This window comes from Amaranthus tricolor, chromosome 14, assembly GCF_026212465.1.
Source record: "Amaranthus tricolor cultivar Red isolate AtriRed21 chromosome 14, ASM2621246v1, whole genome shotgun sequence".
In the NCBI taxonomy this organism is placed as follows: Eukaryota; Viridiplantae; Streptophyta; class Magnoliopsida; order Caryophyllales; family Amaranthaceae; genus Amaranthus; species Amaranthus tricolor.
Genome location: NC_080060.1, coordinates 2,752,988 through 2,774,664, shown reverse-complemented (window position 1 = coordinate 2,774,664; position 21,677 = coordinate 2,752,988). Strand labels below are relative to the sequence as shown.

At 35.0% G+C, this 21,677-nt stretch overlaps 3 protein-coding genes across 4 annotated transcripts; 1 reads left to right on the top strand and 2 right to left on the bottom strand.

Annotated features, from left to right (window-relative positions):
* Positions 1-93: 93 nt before the first annotated feature.
* LOC130800308 (uncharacterized) lies at positions 94-15,529 on the bottom strand. 2 transcript variants are annotated; one of them, XM_057663770.1, is made up of 20 exons: positions 15,268-15,529; positions 12,699-13,003; positions 12,433-12,550; positions 11,481-11,563; positions 10,951-11,144; positions 10,731-10,860; positions 9,988-10,070; positions 8,709-8,915; positions 7,629-7,988; positions 7,283-7,430; positions 6,899-7,090; positions 5,538-5,747; positions 5,310-5,402; positions 4,245-4,450; positions 3,199-3,744; positions 3,036-3,116; positions 2,852-2,937; positions 1,575-2,267; positions 582-735; positions 94-477 (listed from the first exon to the last, which is right to left on the bottom strand). In XM_057663770.1, the coding sequence occupies exons 1-20, from the start codon at positions 15,380-15,382 to the stop codon at positions 399-401; spliced, it is 4,083 nt and encodes a 1,360-aa protein (XP_057519753.1). In that variant the 5' UTR covers positions 15,383-15,529; the 3' UTR covers positions 94-398. The 2 variants fall into 2 exon arrangements, with proteins under 2 accessions (XP_057519753.1, XP_057519754.1); XM_057663771.1 differs by lacking the exons at positions 12,433-12,550; positions 12,699-13,003; positions 15,268-15,529 and having other exon boundaries at positions 10,731-10,789; positions 11,481-11,562.
* Positions 15,530-16,594: 1,065 nt separating this feature from the next.
* LOC130800307 (autophagy-related protein 8i-like) lies at positions 16,595-18,832 on the top strand. The gene is made up of 5 exons (XM_057663769.1): positions 16,595-16,729; positions 16,825-16,880; positions 17,090-17,142; positions 18,338-18,456; positions 18,560-18,832. The coding sequence occupies exons 1-5, from the start codon at positions 16,690-16,692 to the stop codon at positions 18,664-18,666; spliced, it is 375 nt and encodes a 124-aa protein (XP_057519752.1). The 5' UTR covers positions 16,595-16,689; the 3' UTR covers positions 18,667-18,832.
* A 1,381-nt stretch (positions 18,833-20,213) lies between these two features.
* Positions 20,214-21,121, bottom strand: LOC130800306 (E3 ubiquitin-protein ligase HEL2-like). Its single transcript, XM_057663768.1, has 4 exons — positions 20,867-21,121; positions 20,723-20,775; positions 20,485-20,645; positions 20,214-20,396 (listed from the first exon to the last, which is right to left on the bottom strand). Exons 1-3 carry the CDS (start codon positions 21,082-21,084, stop codon positions 20,614-20,616), a joined length of 303 nt encoding a protein of 100 aa, XP_057519751.1. The 5' UTR covers positions 21,085-21,121; the 3' UTR covers positions 20,214-20,396; positions 20,485-20,613.
* Positions 21,122-21,677: the final 556 nt, after the last annotated feature.

Genomic DNA, 21,677 nt, shown 5'->3' with positions numbered 1-21,677 from the left:
ACTACAAGTTTTTGATTCCCAGCAACTATGAAAAAGATAAAATTTCACAATAGAAATCATAAAAATGTCATGAGATGCTCCTCAAACTCTAAAGAACAAAAAAAGTGTCACGTCTGAGCATTGAAGATATAGTGGAACATTGATAATTAATATATATAGCCGTCCGCCACGTACAAAGACAATGATCATAAAAATTACCCGCAAAAATTACCCATGAAGTCAAAACTAGAAATCATAACTACTCATCAAAATTTGCGATTGCTCGGTTTCTATGACAGTGGCACACTGCAGAACTACACTTAAAGACGCACTCAATACAAACAGATATGAAACAGGTATAAACTTCCACTCACCAACAAATGTAAAATAAACCTCAAGGGACAGTTCATCGTGTTCACTCATTGTTTGTCCTCAGAAGATAAAGAGATCTCGATCATTTGCATTCCTCTACCAGCCACAACAACCTGATAACAGTTCCTAGATGAAAGTAAGAAAAATTAGACATCAAGCAGCAGATTGTTTCTCTAAATTGGGATATAACCAGAAGGCATGTGTAAACAAATACTGATTGCCTGATTTACCTTCCGCAAGCTCGGACATCTAATGCTTCTGGCTCTGGCACCGTAGTGATAGAATGACCATGCTCAGTTATATTGCCATGCTGTAGAAGCTTCCAGCATCTGACTCTTTGGTCAAGACCGGTAGAGAATATCCAGATCCCATCTGTCCATATACCTGGTCCAAAGGAAAACCTCATCATTTCGACTTTGGAAGATTGCATTTCTAAAAATCTTGAGCGAGATCATTTTATTTCGGACAGAGGATGTACCCAAGAAAATTGGGATCCAGAAACGGTAGTGCAAAACAAGTCAACATACTCGTTAAGAGAGTACAGAGAGGCACACAACAATGCCAAAATCTTAATCCCAAAATAATGAAGTCGGCTACATGAACTAATAGGTCAGTTCTAGTGGTCGTCCACATGAATTTAGGACGCCCCTACAAGGATTGATTTATTGTTCATGACCATGGGATGTAATTAGGTCTTATTCAGCTAGTTGTGAATGCAGAGAGGTGAAAGTAATGAAAAATAACTGCTGTCTTAATTGAAATGGCACTACCAACAGGACTTTGCATATGAAGTTACAACATAATACTACTCTGTCCCTTTGAATTAGCATCAAAGAGAAATGATGTGTTTTTTAAGGAAAATGTGGATATTTGGTAATCAAATGAAGAGAGAAATGAATTGTGTGGATGAGATTAAAAGAGAGTAAAAATGTATAAATGAGAGTAAAAATGTCATGAGCCGAGGGACTCTTTGACCGCATTCTTCGTTGGGTATGAGTTTCCGTCTTCCATCCCTCCCCAGAGCCTGAGCATAGTTTCTTAGAGCGAGATACACATGGGTATGATGATGGTGGTGGCCATTGTCCAAAATATAAATGATGCTGAGTTGGATGAACTAGAATAGCAAATGATGCTAAATGAGTGGGACGTAAGGGTGTAAGCAATAAGAGATCTGTTTCTCAACAAATGAGTAACTAATTGAATCAAAAACAAGTAATTAGTACCTTTTACAGCAGAACTATGAGCTGACATGATTTTCTTCTGATACAAAAATTTGATGGAACAACCTTGATACTCCAAGTTCCCTGATTTTGAAGATGTGTCACCTTCTATCCCAATGCCATCCAGATTTGATATCTTTAGGGATGGAACCACTACAAATTGTAGAAAACTAAGTGCTTGATCATCCCCACCACTTACGATGTTGTATCTCAAACTATTCTGAAGTAATTGACTACACAAGTGCAAACAATTAACACCAGATTGGTGAGCATTAGGTAAGACATGCAATGGTTTTATTTCTGAAACCCTGGAAGAAAAATCATCAAAATTCTCCCGAGATCTAGACGAAGCTATTTCTTTAGGGAAAGAAGACATTTTTGGGTCCTTCAAGATCACTGCTGACGATGACTGATTATCGAGAGCATTGTCACTAGAAACACCATTCTCATTCATCATCGTAAAATCTGTAGATGTTCCTTTAGCAGTTACAGCTGCATCAACAGATTTCCACCAGCGACCGCCTTGGCTTCCTCTACCAGTGCGCGGTCGTTTTTGAAAATCAATAGATTTTTCCACATGAAGACATGATACCCTCTGCATAAATGCTTCAACGCTCTCGGTAACGTCCCAAAAGGCAACGCTTCCATCTGTTGATCCACTAATTACAATATATGTGTTCTTGGTTATCCTTTTGCCTGCCATCCAGAATGAATCACAAACATAAAAAGACAACTGTGAATTAAAGACAGATGAACCTGAATTCAAGCTAGCCACACACTTGCATATAGAAAAAGCTATTCTACAAAATCACGCATCTTATTCTTATTTTATTGCTCCATATAAAACTTAAAAGGTTTTAAAATAGCCCAGTTGAATTTAAAGAGAGATTGATTTATGAAAAGTTGATTTTTTTCTGCAACACCTCAACCTTTTCTCCCTCCATCTATGAACTTTTTAGTACTATACAGTTATATAATCCATTATTTGGCTATACAACAATAACAACAATGCCGAAGCCTTAATCCCAAAAAGATTGGGGTCCGTTACATGAACCAATAGATAAGTTTTAGTGGTCGTCTACATGAAGTCATTTTCTCCATTCATTTCTTAATTTGGCTAAACAATGATCCTAATCTGTGTCATTTATGGGTGAAAAATATTACACAGTGGAGGGAGTATTGAGTATGTGGTTCTAAAAAAACTCTCCTTTCACAAAGTAGTCAACTAAAATTGGAAACATGGATATTTCAAAAAGTATTATCTGAATGTCAGATTGAACCTTGGTAATGCTGACAAAGGGGAGCTACGGCATGCTGTAAAGCTAGAACAGGCGATGAAAGGGGAGTCAACAATGCAACGTCAAACCTGCAAAGCAGAGGGGAGTATTTTCAGGGATTTTGAGTGCTCACCAATTCTTACCATTTAAAAAATGAGATAAACACTGAAGGGCCTATTTATCTCACCAATAACGATATGGAAGAACGAGCGCCCGCAGCGTCAAAGTAGCATCAGAGCAAGCAACAACAACAAAACAGACAGTAAACCTGAAAACAGATAAAACAATGTCAATTATTCATCGATTTGATGCATTTTGAGTACACATTAGTTGCCATCAAATTAACTTGCCTAGATTTTGCAACATTAACAAGAAAAGCAGTAACAGCCAGATATCTCCAATCATTGTCAAGTGCATCACAAAGTGGCATTAGTTCCTTCTCCTTGAACGATGAAACAGAGTTAGAACCAGAAACTTCCTCTAATGATCCTACTAAGTTTTCACTGTTTTGAATCTTTTTCTTAGTGCGGACACATTTTACTGGCATGTCGGATGATAACCACTTGAATGAGATTGAAGACGTGTGTTCTGGTGAAGACTTATGGCTTCCATTCTTGTTCTCTAGGCCATCAACAGACACATTTCCCATAGAATTTTGTCTTTTCCTCAATAGCCATGAGGTTAGCACCCGTTTAGCCCCAACAGAAATTAGTAAGCATGGATTATCACTGTTCTCCAAGAAATTATTGGTTTCACAAGTTCCATTTGTTGCTTCAACCACTATATCTTCTGCATTGTGTACCTTTGACACAAAACATAAAGATCTCACAGCTGATCCTCCAACATGTTCCCCAAGTAAATTGGACATGGCCCAAACATCAGTGCCATGATTATACCTGAGCCATATATCACACTGCTCTTAGATGACAGTACATCACAACAAAAATCAGGAAAAAATATTTTAACCACTCCGTGTTCATTTGGGTCATAGGGTTGATTTTAGGTCATGTGTTTCGGGTTGGTTCAAAATTGGGTTTTGTGTCCATATTGGTTTTTACATTATTGTAAAGCCATTTTAAAGTCGGGTCAAATCGGATTCGATTACAAGGTCGGGTAAATATCGGGTCATCAGGTCTGTTTTGAACACATCTAAGTCCACGTGTATAAGGGACAACAATATTTGAACATTCCCATAGTGAAATAAAGTTGTAGTGAGCAGTATGCACTATGCAGTTTGACAAAGTTAATCCAAAATATTGTATTACAAAAAGGAATACAGCCACCTCTGACCACAAAACAAATTTTGACGGGAAAAGGTATATTAAGGTACAAGATTTCAATTCCGGAACAGTATTCTAGAAATTATCTATGAAATCTGCAATATGGAACGTCATACCTAGTTAATCTCACGGTACCATCTTCACACCCGGTTGCGACCCAGCTTAATGTAGAATGTGGTAAATCTATTGCATATTGAATATCTTCAGGAACAAAACATAAGGAGTGAATCTCTCTACCATGAAATTGTAAGTGCAAGTTACGAGGAAATATCTTCTTTTCACCATCTGGCACCTGGTGTCTATGAACATAGATAATTTCGTCCTGGACAGAGTTCAAAAATGAATGAAAAAATCAAGTTAAAAAGATAGCCAGATGTCAAACTTCTACAAGTAAACAATGGTGATATGAGCACCAAGTATTCCATTGTTTGATAAAATCTTGATAATGACAAGACACCATCATCACTAATATCAACACCGCACATCTCAGTAATGGCAGAGTCTACGGAGCATGGGTGGAGACTGGTGGGGCTATATCTAAAGATATTGGCTCAAGTACGATTTAGGGGCATGACACCCTCAACCTAAAAACAGGCTAACCAACCATGTAGAAATAACACAAATCATATAACATTGCACCTTAATCTTTAGCATAATAAGAGATAAGAAGAATGCCACGGCCGAGGCACTCAACCTTCAAAAAAAAAAAAAAAAAAAGTTGGATCCCACAATTCATCCAAATAGAAGAGTGTCTTCCTAGAGAAAGAAAAAGTACATTAATCATATCTATAGCATACTAATAAGTACACCAAAAAGAGTAAGCATAATCAACTTGCCCAACGCCCCAACCTCCCATTTTGCACATCCTTCCAAAACGTAAAATGGAACACTTGCTTCAACAGTATTCAGTAAGTTTCAATTATTATTCTCTATTTTTCATTTACACTCATAGATGTTGATACTCTTTTAAAAACAAAATGTATACTCCTAAATGCAACTACAACAATATTTTATTATATTTTTATATAATTGCAAAACCAAATAATGCATTCAAAAAGTTAACTAAAGCCGTTTTTGTTTAAAGTAAAATTCATGAAATATCGTTTCATAAAAATGCATTCAAAATTTATAGGATGGATGAAATCAAATACATAAGGAGGGAAAGAGAGTAAAGAGCATGCCTTAACATATGCAAAGCCACTGTAGATTTCAGGTTTCTGACCAAGATAGTAAGAATGAGGACGACGCCATCCACCACACTTGACTTGCAGTACCTGCAATTACATGCATTCTTGGTTTTCAACAAAAGATTGAGTGTAATTCTTTTCCCCAAGTATAGTTTCCTTCTCTCGACCCCAATCTCTGCTTACCCAAAAACAATTAACGAGCTAAACATAGAAGAGAAAGACCTTAGTTTCAGAGTGCAAATTCCATATGGAAAAGTCTGTAGATGAAAAACCAACAGCGTAACTGATATTTTCCGAATCATCCAAAGAACAATGGTTAGCAGAGAGAGACTGAATGAGGCTTAATTCTTTTAGATGTCTCATCCCCACAAATTCTACAGTTTGTTGTTCTCCATTATATTCAAGATAGCATATGCACCCATCACCTCCAGTCTGGACAAAAAGCAAATACAAAAAGGATATGAGACCAAATTGTAGCAGAAGAGCCTCATCTCTGCTGTTTTACTGGACTAGGGCAGGACAATTAAATTAAGGCAAGGTATAATGGAACTGAATCAGCAGTCTCTTGACTATTAATGCAATTTGACAACTAACAACAGGCCCTAGATAGTAATGAATGGTCAACGATAATACAGTCATACGCTTGATGATGACTCGACTTGTATGAAGATAATATACATAGTTGCACATTGTCCAAGGAAAAAAGTAAACCAAAAACTGTTTAAAAGAAACGTAGTTTGAGGTGGAGGACAAGAAACCATGTTCATGTTTTACATGACAAGACAGACGGATTAAGGAAATCTCCACGGGTGTGTTAAGTGTCACAGACACACAGCTAAGATAAATAACATTACACTACCCCAAAGCCACTAAGTGGCCCCCAACTGGGCGCACGCAAGGGGTTAAAACACACACATCTTTCCTTTGTAATAACAAAGAGATTGTTTCCGATAGACATAAGATTGCAAACATGCATCTTAAACTTGACATATCACATAAATAAAAAAATACACATAACTTATGAGACATTACTATAGTCAATTAGAATCTGACACCAAAAGACTTGATTTTTGGCTTTCCTTTCGAAAAAAAGTTTTGGCTCCATCAAGATGGACATAAAGCTAAGAAAACAGAGAAAAAAATTGAAAGAAAAATAAATATTATTTTTCCTTGCTCTTTTAGGACTCCAAGACCTGCTCATCAACATTCCAAATTTCATTAAGATGTACCCCTAGGCCCTAATACATGAAGATAAAACCAAACCGCAAAGCAGAGAGACTAAAAAATTTGAAATAAAATTATATCTACAAGTGTAATCCTATATCTATAGCTAAGATAATCCCTTTTCAATAATAGAAATCCCCACAGGCCATAGAGGTTAGATTTTTAAAGGCCTGAGAAGTGTGGCCAGTCAAATGTTAAAACATTGATAAACAAAATAAATAAAAAAAAGGAATTCAATTATGAGGGCCTAAGGGGCACCAAAATTGAAACTTCTTAATAAATCACATATATGATTAAAATTCAAAAAGCATGAAGCACACACATGGTTCTGCAGCTATCAAGTTAAATTCAGCCATTACCGAGCAGATTTCGACCAAACTTAAGCTAAGTCTGACCATTGAGATGCAGGAGACAGTAGATATCCCATGAGCTCCTTTGAAATATGTTAAACAAGGTGTCTTCTCAATGGATGGTATGGCACTATCAAGCAGTATACTTTTTGCCAATGGGAACAAAATAAGGTTACCACGCAAATCCCCACATACCAATACCTGCAAAACTCAATGTTTGAACTTCAAAGTACAGGAAAGAAATTATAAAGCAATTTTGCATTAGTATACAATATTTCCCTGTAACATGATTACTTCATTGCAACTTTTATCTTGCAAAGCTTAGCATTCCAATGAAAGATGGAGGCAAGGATAAAAAATACTCTTTTCAAATTAATAAAGAAAAAGTAGCACCTCTTCTTCAAATGAGGCATCCAGACACATTATTCTAGAACCAAAAGGTGACATGAATTCTGCTACTAGATCCACGTCATAATTTTTCATGAAATCGTGCAACTTCCATAGCTTCACCAAACCCTTTGGGTTAGACGTGAAAATGAACCTAAATATGAGAACAAAACAAATAGATAAATATGTAGCTATAGAACAACCATGCAATAGTGCAAAAAATGTGGTTTCGATAACGGCCGCGATAAAGGTCGCTAAACGGATTTTGCAATCAATGCAGATGACTTTGTAGTCTTCGTGGTTAACTCAAAAACTTTACGATACGGTCGCTACATGGTGAATAGTGACCTACCCACTTCCAAGTGACTTGCACCAATAAACTCCTAAAAGCTGCCTCTGCATTTCAGCAGACCAAGAAATTCTGACAGGTACTTGCGGAATACCATCAACACACACAACTTTAATCACTTTCATGGTTCCTCTACCATCACCAACAGCAATCCAGTCCTCAGCTTCAATGGACAGCTCACATGGATTTCTGGACAACAAATCCATGCAAATAACTGGAACCTCCTCCGTGATTCTGATAAGTTCAGTCCATTCCACAGATCCACTCTCAGATAGTTTGGCATGGTAAACATAACCATGGTTTGTGGAAACATAGATCGTATCCTTGCGGGCAAATTCCAAACACCGTACATATTCGCTTTTGCTGCAACAGCAACAACAGAAGTTCAAAATATATAACAGTTCCATAAATATATGCATAAGCAAGATTAACAAGAAAACTGCCAACATCTGATAAATGCCTTATAAGATTGAGATCATCCTGACTTTGAAGCAAGTTGTCTAACTCCAAGACCTACGGTGTCAAATTCTTCCTTTGAAGAAAAAAGAAGTATGCAAAATGGAATAATCCTTGAGGTAGAAACTTCAAAGGTTCAAAAAAGGTAAACTTAACTGTCTCTCCTCCCAAACTATCTTGTTACACCATCATCAAATCATAACCTCCAAACACTTTTCACCCCTAACAACCAACCAGCTCCACCCGCTTATTCCAACCATACAATCACAGTATTTCCCACTTTTGTTTTCATCAGCTTCTATTCACCAATCACCACCCCAAACTTGATCTTGATATTTCTTAAAATTTCCTTACCATCGCCAACTCTCCCCCTCGCATTGACACTCCCGTTTCCACCGGATTAAAGATCCTTGATAATCTTAAAAGATAACTTTATATAAACTGGACCGATAAAATTTTATGAGGAAGGCGGATGATGAGTAAGGACTCTAGTCACACATATAAAACCATGAATTTTTAGAAACGAAAAAAGAAACTGATAATCTTAAAAAGACAACTTTACTTAGAACCCCCTACATGAGTGGTGCAAAATGAAAAAGTGTGTTGCAAAATTGTTGTATGCTATACCTGTCCATAAGCCTGCTATGACCTAATGAGTTTGGGATGCATAATCTAAAGATTTCTTCTTTTTTTCCCTCTACCTCTTTGAAGAATTCACCCGAGAGTGCAGATAACGGAGAGTGCAGACGGTGGACTTTGATTGCAGAATCAAACCCAGCAGAAACAACTAGGGAAGTATGTGGGTCATAGAGACATCGCCATATTCCCCTCCCACTGCAAAACAAAAAACGATTGTTCATAAATAAAAGAAAAGAAAAAAAAAACAAAAACAATGAAGAAAAAATGATGTATAGGCTAGAATTCTGCAATCGAAGATATACTTTAACATTAAACACGAGCAGCCGAAGACAATAAAAGTGACAATGTTATTCAGTGAATTCATTTCACTTTCAGTACCTATGTCAATGGTCTTGCACTCAAACACGAGGAAAGGACAAAAGGCGTAAATGAATCCCAAGCTTCCTTGTGAGCTTATATCAGGACCACTCCCCCCAACCCCCTCCCCCCCACCCCGACCTTTAGACAAGAGATATTCAGAGAAATTTGATGTTGAATTCCAATTAGCACAATATAGATTGTTGAGTTCCTGAAGGCTCTTGAATTTTTTCCTTCTTTTATTCTTTTAACTATATTTCAAGGACAATTAAATCCACTAAAAAGTTGAAACAAATGCAAATTGGATTCATCTAGGTAACTCAAAACTAATCATGGTTCAGCTATGTTTACTACTTTTATATGCAATCGAACCACAAGCAATACAATATTATTTCGAGTCAAATTTTCATATTGTATAAATTTTCCATATATATCCACAAATTGACGAGACACTAGATAAGAGCAAGTATGCACATTCCATCCCACTAGTACAGTGGTACCCTTGGCCCAGATCCATTCTCGAATCAAGACCCATGAAGTTAAACCTTACTGATGCGTGAAGCAAAAATCATAAATTGGCTGTTTGCATTAGCCTTACAAGCTACAAGTTACAAGTTAAAAGTTAACAATTTGAATTGGCTGTTTATAAAGACATTTGGTGAACTTAGTTTTCATGAAAATGACTGTTGGTTGTCCACAGATATACTGTTGGTTTTGCCTGAATCCGGCAAATAAGCGACTGTTGACAAGAATTACATTTTGGCGTAAATGCCAAAGCCGTTGACAAATACATTATGTATGGCTAGTAAAAATCCAGTCGAAAGTCACTTACCATCCCGTCCTACAATAAACACTACTCCCAAATTCTGAATCAGATTTAAGTAAAGGAAAACGGTAGATGTGCACTTACATATGTTCCTTTATAACTCTTAGCTCTTTTCCATCAAGATCCCATACACGGCATGTACAGTCCTCTCCAGCAGTGACGATAAACTTACAAAAGAAGACATGTTAAGAAGATTTAGTTTGTAGTATATAACATAAACAGAAAAGATTTTGCAGGTCCCATAGTTTCACTAAACTATGGGAAATTATAATTTCTTGCCACTAACAAGTAACAATTAAGGTGAGAAAACAAAAGAAGAGCCAATAAATCACGGCATAAAAATGCAAAGAAAATAATTTTTGCGCTACTAAAATAATTATAGAAACTTAACTTATGGCCTGTAGCATGACCACTAATATTATAGATCTACTGTATTGACCTCTACCATTCTATCAATCACCAACATTCCTATCTTCCTCTCCCCACCCACTACGTGGCAGTGTGTACAAGATAACAAGAATCAAGACCTCATTATCACAAGCCCAGTCATTTGTACCAAATGAAACCCACCAAAACATATATGTGATGATAAGTGCGATTGATAACACACATCACTACTTGGCTGACCTCCAACCTCAAACTTTACTCTAACCAACAAACTATAACAGCAAATAATCTCATGATTACAAGAATACTAGATTATCTAGGAGTCACATTGAAAAAAGATGTGCACTGAGCAGTTCAAACTGCTGGCTAAAAGCTGTTTTGCAACCCAACTACGATAAATCAGAGCCAGAGGTGTGTTTCAGAATCCATAAAAAGCTTACTGAGTTAGATATGCAGCAATCCCAGACCCGAGCACCATGACCAAACAGCACAGGACCCGCTGAGTAAGCGCAACGCGAATTTGTCAAATCATCAATCATGTTCGTTTCATTGGTGATCCACATTCGAGCACTGAAAACTAGTCTAATAAGTTTCCCATTGTGCTAACTAGTGAATCACAGAATTTATCAATCAAATGTAGTGCTACATGAAGTGTCTCACCTGCGGTCATCAGAAACAGAAACCAGTTTGGATCCATCGCTTGACCATGACAAACAAAATATAGAACCCTGGTGGCCAACAAGCTTGGAAATAATCTCAGCAATACCCTCAAAATTTCCAATTGCATTGGTGTCTTGTCCAGCACTTATCAAAGGTTCTGTGTGATGCTGGTTAAACAATCTCCACACGACAATCTGGAACGTAATTTATATAGATATAAATGATCATAAATCGCAACATCAAAAACAATTAAACTAATCCGTGTTCATTCAAATTCTAAGAAAAGCTATGGCATGGGAGAAGGAACAAAGGTAATAAACGTGATTGAGAACAATGAAACATTTAAAAAAGACAGCTACTTATTTACAAGTTACAACTCTTTTTTCAAAAGGCTTATGCACACCAGTTAACAAAAACAGCATAAACAAAGATTCATCAGTAGAAATTAAAATGTCCAAGTATGCGTTTGTGTATAGAAGGAGAAGGGAGTTCAAAAAACCCCATAAGTATCAATGACAAGCAATCATTACCTCGTTAAAGATGGTACCGGAGGCAATAAGAAAGGCATTAACATCATGGCCCCAAAACTTCATAGAGTACAAAAGGCACCTCTCTACAGACCAAGAAAATAGTATCAGACACTAGCAAGTGTTGAATCTATGTTGTGAATAGTGATGACAACAATAACAAAGAAAATAAAACGATAAAATAATATTAAAAAAAAGTTCTAGGATTGTTGAATTACAGACTACACTTAAAGCAGATTATTGCTATAAAGCATTGACAATAAATGTATATCCATCATTAAGCGTTCCCCTGTCATACGAAAACTTTACTCCACAATAGTCCACATCATCCCATACAGATACAAAAAATTACAAAGATATTCGTCGCTAGCCTTGAACTTGCCAACTCCAAAATGAAAACAAATCCTCAAAGGACCAGATTAAAAACCTCACAGCTTCTCTTACGACATCACACCAATTTAATATGTATGCATATCCCACTTGGGCCAGATATACAATTCTAAAGAATTATAATACATAAATGTAACACTACAGCATCATTGAAACTACAGAAACTATAAGACCACCGAAGAATATCAAGGTCGTAAATTTGAAGACTGAGTAGCACATTACTATCCAATAGAAAACATGCGACAATCTGGTGCATCCCGTATTGAAACTATCACAACACAAAAGTTCACCAGCAGCTCCCAAGTGTAAGGCAATAAAGATTTGAGAATAAACCTGGTCAGTAACTAGTTGTTAATCCACAACACATGCACAGCATATCTAGCCATGGCAAATCTTTTGTTTTTTTCTTTGTGTTTAACACATATAGCAACAGACATGAAGGTCACAATTAACAGAACTTCACAGCATACTGAATAAACAATGCGAAACGTCGAGAAATAATAAAGTCAGAAATCTTCTCATTCAGATGATTATGTCGAAGGACAATGTATAGATTATTACTAACCTGGGCATGTAAGTGCAAAAATCAAACTGGACGTGAGGATATCCCATATGTGAACAGAGTTATCATTGCAGCCAATTGCAAGATAGCGGCATCTCTCTTTAGAAGAAGAAAATCCATCCTACAGAAAGTCAACAAACAATCGGGATATAAGTGCATGATTTGTTAACAAAAGTTAGGGGAGACGGGAGGTTGTTAATTGAGATTAGCCTCGTGAAAAAATGCAACTTCACCAGTTCATCTCCTGCGTGAAAATCAAGAATAGTTACCTCTAAGAAACAAAAATCCAGAACCCAGTGAGAAAATCTTGGCAACAGCTGTAAAAAGGTCAGATCTATGGAAACATTTAGTACATCGGGAGACTCGGACAGAATTTGAAGGTGCAAGCTATACAGTTTAACTCTCCTCTCCCCTGAAATAACGATTTTAAAAGTGATAGATGCAGATACAGAATTTTTCTCAAAGTTCATCAAGCCAGAAGCAATTCCATGAACACGAACTCCTTCAAATACACTGAATGATTTTATCTGTCGACCAAGATTTATATCAAAAACTATTATCTGTGATCCTGATCCTGCAAGTAAAAAATGCAGAAAACAGCTGCATTTATTCTTCAGAAGCAAAATATTCAAATATATTAATTTTTTTCAATAATTAAAAAATTGATTAAGGTAATGTTATATGGACAAGCAAAGCAGAAGATATCAATTCGAAGGGTGATTTCCTAAACAAAGAAAATTTATAATTCTTACCTATAAACCTCTATCATGTTCAACTTAGAACAAAATTTTGCTAGTGCACAGGAAAACACAAAAATTGGACACAAAGACTCAATTCACAAAGAAAATTTCCACAACCCTTGAATGTAAGTACAAAGACAATACCATGCAAAATTTAATGTGGACAGCCTCATTCCCCAAAATGAAGGGTCATAGAAAAACATAAACTACGCATAATAAAGGCCTAAAAATAGAAAGAGAACTAATAAATTAAAACATGCTAAGTTGATTCAGTAATGCCGAAAAATGCTTTCTAGGATGAACAAGGAATAATAAGCGGACAAATCTCATTGTAGATGCCCGTGTTAAAATTGACTCACCCAATGTTCAAAAACTGACCTCAATAAACTTATAGTAGGCCATTCAAAAACACTAAGAAATTTACTACAACACTTATACTAAAATCATTTTGCTTAAGCAGCTCCTAGACCACGTCCTACAGAAAAACTACAAAGGTAGGACAGGCCACATGATCACATCCAAAACGCATTGGACCAGAAAAACACTCACACTTTCTTACCATATAGTAATAGTTTCTCAAAATATCCATAGCATGGATGATTTATTTTGAGGTTTGAACACAAAGTTGCAAATTTTTACCTATATGCTACTGCAGAATGTGTAAAAACTAATGCTAGTAACTTGTACTACACAGGGAAAAGCCCATTAGGAAATTCAATTCTATGATGGAATTTGGAAGTGCCTTTAAAAGACTTGGGTACAAAAACAATATAGATTTCGTCTTTTTTTTCTTTGGAGGATTGATAGAAATTAAGGAAACATTAGTATTCTTCCTTGACAATAACACATGGATTCAAGGAGCATTAACTGGTTTTTACCTAGTGCAACATAAATCAGCAACTAATTCACTTTTTGATTTCACAAATAATGGTCGGCGGATAAAATTATATGGGCTTCGCACCGCATCCTTCCTAGTTGGGGTGAGTACGAGTATGAATTTGGTAGGTAGTATGTGGATATGGGTATGACAAGTCTTACCTGTCATGGGTAGTGGGTAGGTGGTGGGTATGAGGTCTTACTCGCCCCATATCCACCTTTCTCGACCCGCCCCATAACTGCTCGAGTTACCCCATACCATATTTATTATGCACTATTTTATATCAAATTCGTATAATTTTATTAAAAACTATTAACAAAAAAATTCAAGATATTAATTTTGTAATGAATTGCGAATGTGTGTAGCGCATATAATGCGGACATAAAGTAAATGTGGGACAAGTTTATGGTGAGTGTACCTAGTTGGCCATAGTGAGTTAGGATGGGTTTGAATACGTGTCCAGATAGGCAGGTGTGAATATGAAAATTGCTTCCGTCATGGGTGGTGGGTATGAAAAGTTTAGGTGGGTATGGATATGGGGATGGTATACCGCACCGACCCGCGCATTTTGCTATCCCTATTCAAGATTGCTCAAAATGACCCAATAATAGCCCAAAATCGATCTCCTTTTCACGATTCACATTCACAAGAAGATTAGTGAATCATGTGACACTGGTTTCGCCATTACCATATAAGCAACTCAAACTTGGAATCATCCTCGAGCTACCCATGAACAAGTATCACAAAAGAAATCATTAATCAAGCATACATTACTTTTTCCCAAAAGAAAATCTTTAGTCAGAAAAACATAACCCTTTTGGACATGACATTATCCCATTACATTGCAATCAAACACTTCCAAGCAGTATTTCCCATAAACGATTTAACCCATAAAACAAAGAGCCCATCGAAGAAAATAGCCAAAGCAATTCAACTATTCAAGCATACAAGTATAGTTATACTGCTATTACAAAGTCATTGATCCTAGATAACTTCCTTTTTTTTCAAAAAAAAAAAATAAAAAAGTTGGAAAATCAAAACCTTGTGAACATGACATTATCCCATTAACTTGCAATCAAACACAAATTTCCAAAAAGTAAATACCATAAACGATTTAACCACCATTGAAGAACATAGCCATAGCAATTCAATTATATGCATACATAGAGCTATACTGCAACAAAGGAATCAAAATGAAATAGATTTGGAACGGAAAAGTACCAGCAAGAAGAAAAGGAAGAGAAGAGAAATGAGAAGGGACATGGAGAAAGCAAAGAGCTGAGATTTCACCAAGGTAATGGCCTCCATTTACTCTCCATTCTTCATTTTCAGCCATGATTTATTGCACTTAACAATAAAATCCGTTTCTCTTGTGTTTTCTACTGTCTATTCAATGGAGGTTTTGTGTTGAGTGTTCAATAATAAGGGCGCCCCTCCGAATTCCGATGGCCACCTCGTCTTTGCGGCAGTGTATAAACTTAGTTTAATTGATTTATAGGAAATTTGTCCAACTATAAATTATTTTCGGCTTTTAAATATTTTTTAATCTACAATTTTTTTCATGTGACAGATAAAAGGGGAAATTTTTTTCCGTTAACTTTACTACATATTTTAAAATATAGTCAAAATAAATACTTAATTTAATTAAAAACTTAACATTTTGTATGTCATACATAAAAAGGTTGAAAGATTAAGATTAACATATCGATTTAAAAAACATTTGTGTACTATATGGAAAAGATTTGAAGCCATAAGAATTATAAATATGTTAAAATAGAATTTTTGAAAAAATATAAAAACCATAAATATTAAAAAATTGAAATTTTCATGATTAGGGCTAATTATTATTATTATATAAAAAAATATGATAAGTGGAAAAATTTTTTAGAGTTTCAACAAATAAAAATGCCTAAAATATAATATGAAAATGAAAGCATCAGATACAAACCATAAAAGTATTTTTTTTTTCTTAATCTCAAATTCTCAAGTGACAAAAAATTTAGACATATTTAATCTAATTTCACTCTCAAATTCCATCTTTATTCTCACTTAAAAGTCTCACAATTATTTACTACCCTTATAATCAGCATTAGTTATAATATATATTAAAAAAATAATTTTGAAATAATAAAAGTTAAAAAAACATATCAGAATGTTTTGACATAATTATTTTTGTTCATCTTCATTTTAATATTCTATTAATACTTATCATTCTCACATATTTTCTATTAATTTATTTTTAACATTTTAATATTAATTATGATTTGCATATGTTTTCCACTAATTTTATTTCAATATTTTTTAATAATTGTAGTCGTCATATTTTTTTCACTTATTTTATATTAGCAATTTTTAAATGTTTATGGTTCCTACTTTTTATCTATTAAATTTATTATTTAATAAAATAATATATTTCTATCCATCATCTAATAAATTTTATTTTTTATTAAAACAAATTTTAATTTTAAAATAATTATTTTAGTATTAAATTTAAATTTGATTTATGAGTTGTTAGCAAGATCCTTTTGTTATAAATACAGCAATTTGATTTAACTAAAAAAAATAGAGCAATTTGACGAGAATACGTCGCTGTATGTACACTCAAAGAACTTCACGAGAAATAGAGAGAGATAGGAAGGAGTAATGGGGAAGACCAAGGCTTTCAAAGATGAATACACTTTTGGTATGTTGTTAATCATTCTTCAACTAATTATGTTCTCATATAATCACTGTTAATCATCAATCGATACACTTTCAGAATTTGTGTTGATTTTGCAGAGCAAAGATTTAATGAAGCCAATGATATGCTTGCCAAGTATCCCGATCGAGTTCCCGTGAGTCAATTCGCTGCTAAGTGCTAATTAACCCTTTTCATTATCAGATTTCATTGTTATTTATGTTCGATCAACTGTTTTAGGAACTTTAATTTTTGCATATATGATTCCGGGTCAATTTTTGCATGTTTAACACTTTAATTTGCACATTTCTGGGATTTGTTTTGTATTTGATTTTTGATTTTTTTCTGTGCTACTTTATTTTGAAGGTAATTGCGGAGAAATATTCAAGAACTGATCTTCCTGAATTGGAGAAGAAAAAGTCAGTTTTCTTTCCTTTTTTTTTCCTGTTTTTCTTTCCCCTAATTGCCCTTTTGTTAAAAGCTCATAACTTGCATAAATGGTGATGAATTTGTTTCTGTAAATACAAGAATTATGTCTGTTATAAAGATTAAGGAGACCTTTAATTTTTCAATACTTAATATAAAATTGGTTACTTTTGCAAAGAGTATATGGAATGTGCAAGGGAATTTGAATGTGTGACTGTGAGGTTTGTAGTTAGTTGTGCATTGATTATCCTTGAGCTATTTCAGTTGCTTTTTACACCTGTTTCTTCTAGGTGGTAAAGAGTGGTTATAGTAGATGGAAACTAAGATGTGAAAGAAAAAATGTGATTTTATTGAAGCTGGAATTTGGAAACATGGATATGTTCAAGTTTGGCTAAAGAAATACAGCTAAAAGACTGGGTAATACTCAGCTAGAATATTAAATCTAGTTAAAAGTATAAAAATTGGGTACAAATCAACAATAAGTACAGATCTCCAGTCTATTAACTTAGAGGGAAGGTCAATACTTTTATGATAACTCTGATCTTTACTACTCGAAGGTTGGTTTCCTTGATTAACACAATTGCTCCATGATTGACCTTCACTAGAAAATGTGTGAGTCTTTATATTTTTGCACGGTTTCATTGTGCTGGGATTGGCAAGGGATTTTTTTTTGCAACTGAGGATTAAGTTTGTTACCATTAGTCACCATTTTTATACCGGCTCTGTAGGGGATTGGGCTACGACATGGAGAAAGTAGCATTGGGATGACTGATACGAGGAAACACATAAATACTCGTAAAAACTCTTTAGCAAGTTATTGCATCAAAATTTACTGTGACTTGTGAGCTCTCCTGCAATGAATACTCGTAAAAACTCTTTATAATTGTAGTCTTGTATATGTTGTCTTTCATTTCAATTTCTTGTGCAATTGTCTTTTTTTACCGTGAGAAAATACAATTAAAATTTTTGTTCAATTTCATCTTCACATTGTGCTACTTTGCTCAATGCTGACTTCTTTTCATACTTGGTTGCTAGTTCCCATGTAACCCTTTTCCTATTTGGATCATTTCATGTTCTTTGAGGATTCAAACAAACATATGTGCCCTTTTTTTGTAGTTGTATCTGCGTAGGTGTAAAACGTTCATTTAAGTTTTGCATTATTTACAGTACGTGTATTATGTATTTCAGATTTTTGGTCCCCAGAGATATGTCTGTCGGGCATTTCATTCACATATTAAGTGGCAGACTTCGGCTTGACCCTGGCAAAGCTCTTTTTATCTTTGTCAGCGATACATTGCCTCAAACCTGTAAGTTCTGGCTGCGCAATTTTACTTTATGTTTTTTTTATGACAATCTCCCTTTGAAAGGTCCGTTGCAGGCCGTGTTCTTAAATGTTTTTCTTTCGTGTAGCCTGTTTGTTGGACTCTGTCTATGGAACATACAAGGATGAAGATGGGTTTCTGTACATGTGTTACAGCAGTGAGAAGACCTTTGGCGGTGTTGCCGCTGTGGTGTGACTGCCAGGGACTCTCAATTATGTGATTTGAAAAGTAATTATCGTTCGGTTTGTAAGCTCGTTAAATTTGCTATCTAATGTTGTAAATTCTCAAACATGTAGCCGATTTAATCAAACTGTTGTGTGCATAGCCGCTATTATGAGAAAATAAGTTCTGTTTGTTTTAATTATTTTTATTTGACAATCAAAAACCAAAACAAAAGTTAGAATTTGGAAAGGCTGTTTCTCGTGCAAAGCTTAGCGTTCATCGGTTGTTTGGACAGCCATAAGACCAGCGTTTAAGTAGCCGTAAAATAGTTGAAAGCACATGCTTGAGATTTGCACGGATGTCTTGTGACTTGTGAGTCAATAACCGAAGTGATACTGAGTAGCATAGCGGAGGCTGAGAAGACCTGCATAGGCTTCGTTTGGAAGAACGAGGCAGCATCTCACGGATGGGCAAAATGTCTATATGACGCTTTAATCGCCGAGGGTATGATCTTAAGGTAGCGTAAGTAGGCATTAATTTTTAACGGAAAGGGCTTGAGATACGTCTCTCAAAGAGATGGTCTCTCAAGAGATTAGCTGACTAGCTGTTAGGACATAGTAGTTCAAATACACCGCACAACGTCCTGAAAACCTACTATTTCCTTTAGTTAAAAATGTGAGTCTTGGCTTCAAACATACAATTTATCAATGAAATTGCACATTCATTAGATTGATACTTGATATTCCAAATTATGATCTAAAATGGCAAGTAATAATACTTTGAGTTGAAGTAAGTAATTATAGCAGTATATTCATACAATTTTACTTTCGACGCAAATAATTAAATTATAAATTACGCACTAAACGTCAAAATAAGAAATGAACTCTCTAGTTTAAACGCTATCATTTCAACATTCAACCTTTACATGAGATGAGATTACAAAACATGTCTTACTTCGTAAAAAAAATTTCGAATAAATAAATTTTTTTAAAAAAAGTGTCCCTTAAACATGATTCTAAAATAAGAAGCTATGATAAGAATTACATGTTATTACTAATAACGGGCCACTAAAAATCAGCTCAGAAATCGTTCGTTGTTAGACATAGACCATGATGAATGAAGATATGGCGTCATTAGCATTCAGCAAATGATGGTGATAAAGATGATCACCGGTGAAGATGGCAGACATACACGAAGATGAACAAAGGAAATGATGCAGGCAATAAAGATGATAATGACGCTATTGTTGAAAGAAAAAAAAAATGCTCGTTGTTACTAACAGCTGCCAATATACTTAATTTTGTTAATACTTTTTAAAAAAAACATTTAAAACGTCCGCAACAATGGTCAATTATTAAACTGGTTCTAAAAGGTCTATTATTAGTAATAATGGGTGATTTATTTTCATAAATCTAGATAAAAAAACGCTTCTTTTTTGAAATTAATTAAAAGAATCTTGTTTTTTAATTTTCCAAAAGTTCGTCTTTTGATTACAAATCGCCAACTATTGGATAAAATACAGCTCAGATTGAGCAGCACTTAAAAAGCCAAATGCGTGTACAAAAGAATCAACGTTGATTGAGTCTGCACAACCATGATCCAAAGGTTCAGCACTGAATGCTTCTGTCGAACCAGCTATTGGATATCTCGCATTAACTCTGGCTCGACTGATTTCAATTACCACTCTAATCTCACGATCGTCTCCGTCCACGATGAGGTCTCCCTGACTCATTAATGATTCAATATCTAGATCTAGTTGGTATCTACATTCAAGAAAAGATAACAGTTGGACACAAGAAATAAATTAATACAGCACAATAAAAAAGTCTTGTGTGAGAATGTTCAAATTACCTGGTGAACGTGCAGAGCAAATAATTATGAATTTAAGCCATTTCACCTGGCATGCATGCTAGAAAGATCACCTTCAATTCTGTATCTGTTTCGAATACAATGAATCTTTCTACAAGACAAGCTTCATCTTCACATAAGAAGTGCCAAAGACGAAAATGAGTCTGTTGCATACAAGAAAGAATAATTAAGGGCTCTTACATAAACTGCTCAAAGATTCAAATCAAATGAGGAAAATTACTTGTCTCCAGGTCATCATAATCCATAAAATCTTCATAGTCCCCTGGATTTTGCCTAGAAAAATGAATTATATGTCAAAAAGTCCTTTCCTCGGTCAGCCACCTCACAATATAATGATCATCTATATGAACAGAATGTACCTCACCTTTGACAAATATGGCAGGTAAAGTGTTCAGTTGACATGTGAGAATAATATTCATCTTCATCGTAAAACGAGGATCTGCAAAATTTACACATCGGATGCCCAGAAAAACCTCCTCTTTCACTTTCTGTTCCATCCACCACTGAATCACCTCTTCTCATATGTTGCTTCAACTGTGCCCTAGTATAGAGCTTTTGCTCACAAATAAATACCTGGTTCATTAAGGTTTTTTTGCATAAGAACTAATTGACAAGTAAGATAAAATCCTCAAATCCTCAACAGATAAATGTAAAAGAAATTTAAAGCTACATGTACACTCTTGACGACAAGTTTAAATGCCAAAAGCCATCAAAGCTTTAAACAAGAAGAATACAGTTTGTCATGACATCCTCTCACGTGTGATTTGATACTTGTCTTTGCTTGTGTGCTAAATTAAAACTAACATGAAAAACATATATATTCACACTGTACAAAGAACAGGCTTATAATATGTTAGAATGTATGGTCTTATCAGTAGCTTTGTGCAGCAGTGTGGAGCTATGAAGATGTGCAATGCAGCAGGTGTGCAGATATGAGCAGCTCTACATAACAGCTTGTTGTTAGCCTATGATCAGCAATCGGCTTCTTTAGTTTAGCACGAGTTTTATTAGTTGTTATATCCTATAACAAACTTGTTGGTAACTCAGTTACTCTTTTCATTCAAGTAATCAATATACAGAATGCCAACTTAAAATTTATATAATGTCAACTTACAATAAATATAATCCCAACTTAACTCAGATTAAATGCCAATTTAATTTTACTTAATGCCAAA

Bases quoted from the DNA above. Each gene is read 5' to 3' on its own strand.
- LOC130800308 (XM_057663770.1), bottom strand. From the start codon at position 15,382: ATGGCTGAAAATGAAGAATGGAGAGTAAATGGAGGCCATTACCTTGGT. The intron at 13,004-15,267 runs GTACTTTTCCGT...TTTTACTTGCAG, and splicing joins TCTTCCTTTTCTTCTTGCTG to GATCAGGATCACAGATAATA. The intron at 5,748-6,898 runs GTAATGGCTGAA...CTTTTTGTCCAG, and splicing joins GTTTGGTCGAAATCTGCTCG to ACTGGAGGTGATGGGTGCAT.
- LOC130800306 (XM_057663768.1), bottom strand. From the start codon at position 21,084: ATGAACCAGGTATTTATTTGTGAGCAAAAGCTCTATACTAGGGCACAG. The intron at 20,776-20,866 runs GTGAGGTACATT...TCATTTTTCTAG, and splicing joins ACCTGCCATATTTGTCAAAG to GCAAAATCCAGGGGACTATG. The intron at 20,646-20,722 runs GTAATTTTCCTC...TGTATGCAACAG, and splicing joins TTATGATGACCTGGAGACAA to ACTCATTTTCGTCTTTGGCA.
- LOC130800307 (XM_057663769.1), top strand. From the start codon at position 16,690: ATGGGGAAGACCAAGGCTTTCAAAGATGAATACACTTTTG. The intron at 17,143-18,337 runs GTCAGTTTTCTT...TATGTATTTCAG, and splicing joins CCTGAATTGGAGAAGAAAAA to ATTTTTGGTCCCCAGAGATA. The intron at 18,457-18,559 runs GTAAGTTCTGGC...TCTTTCGTGTAG, and splicing joins CGATACATTGCCTCAAACCT to CCTGTTTGTTGGACTCTGTC.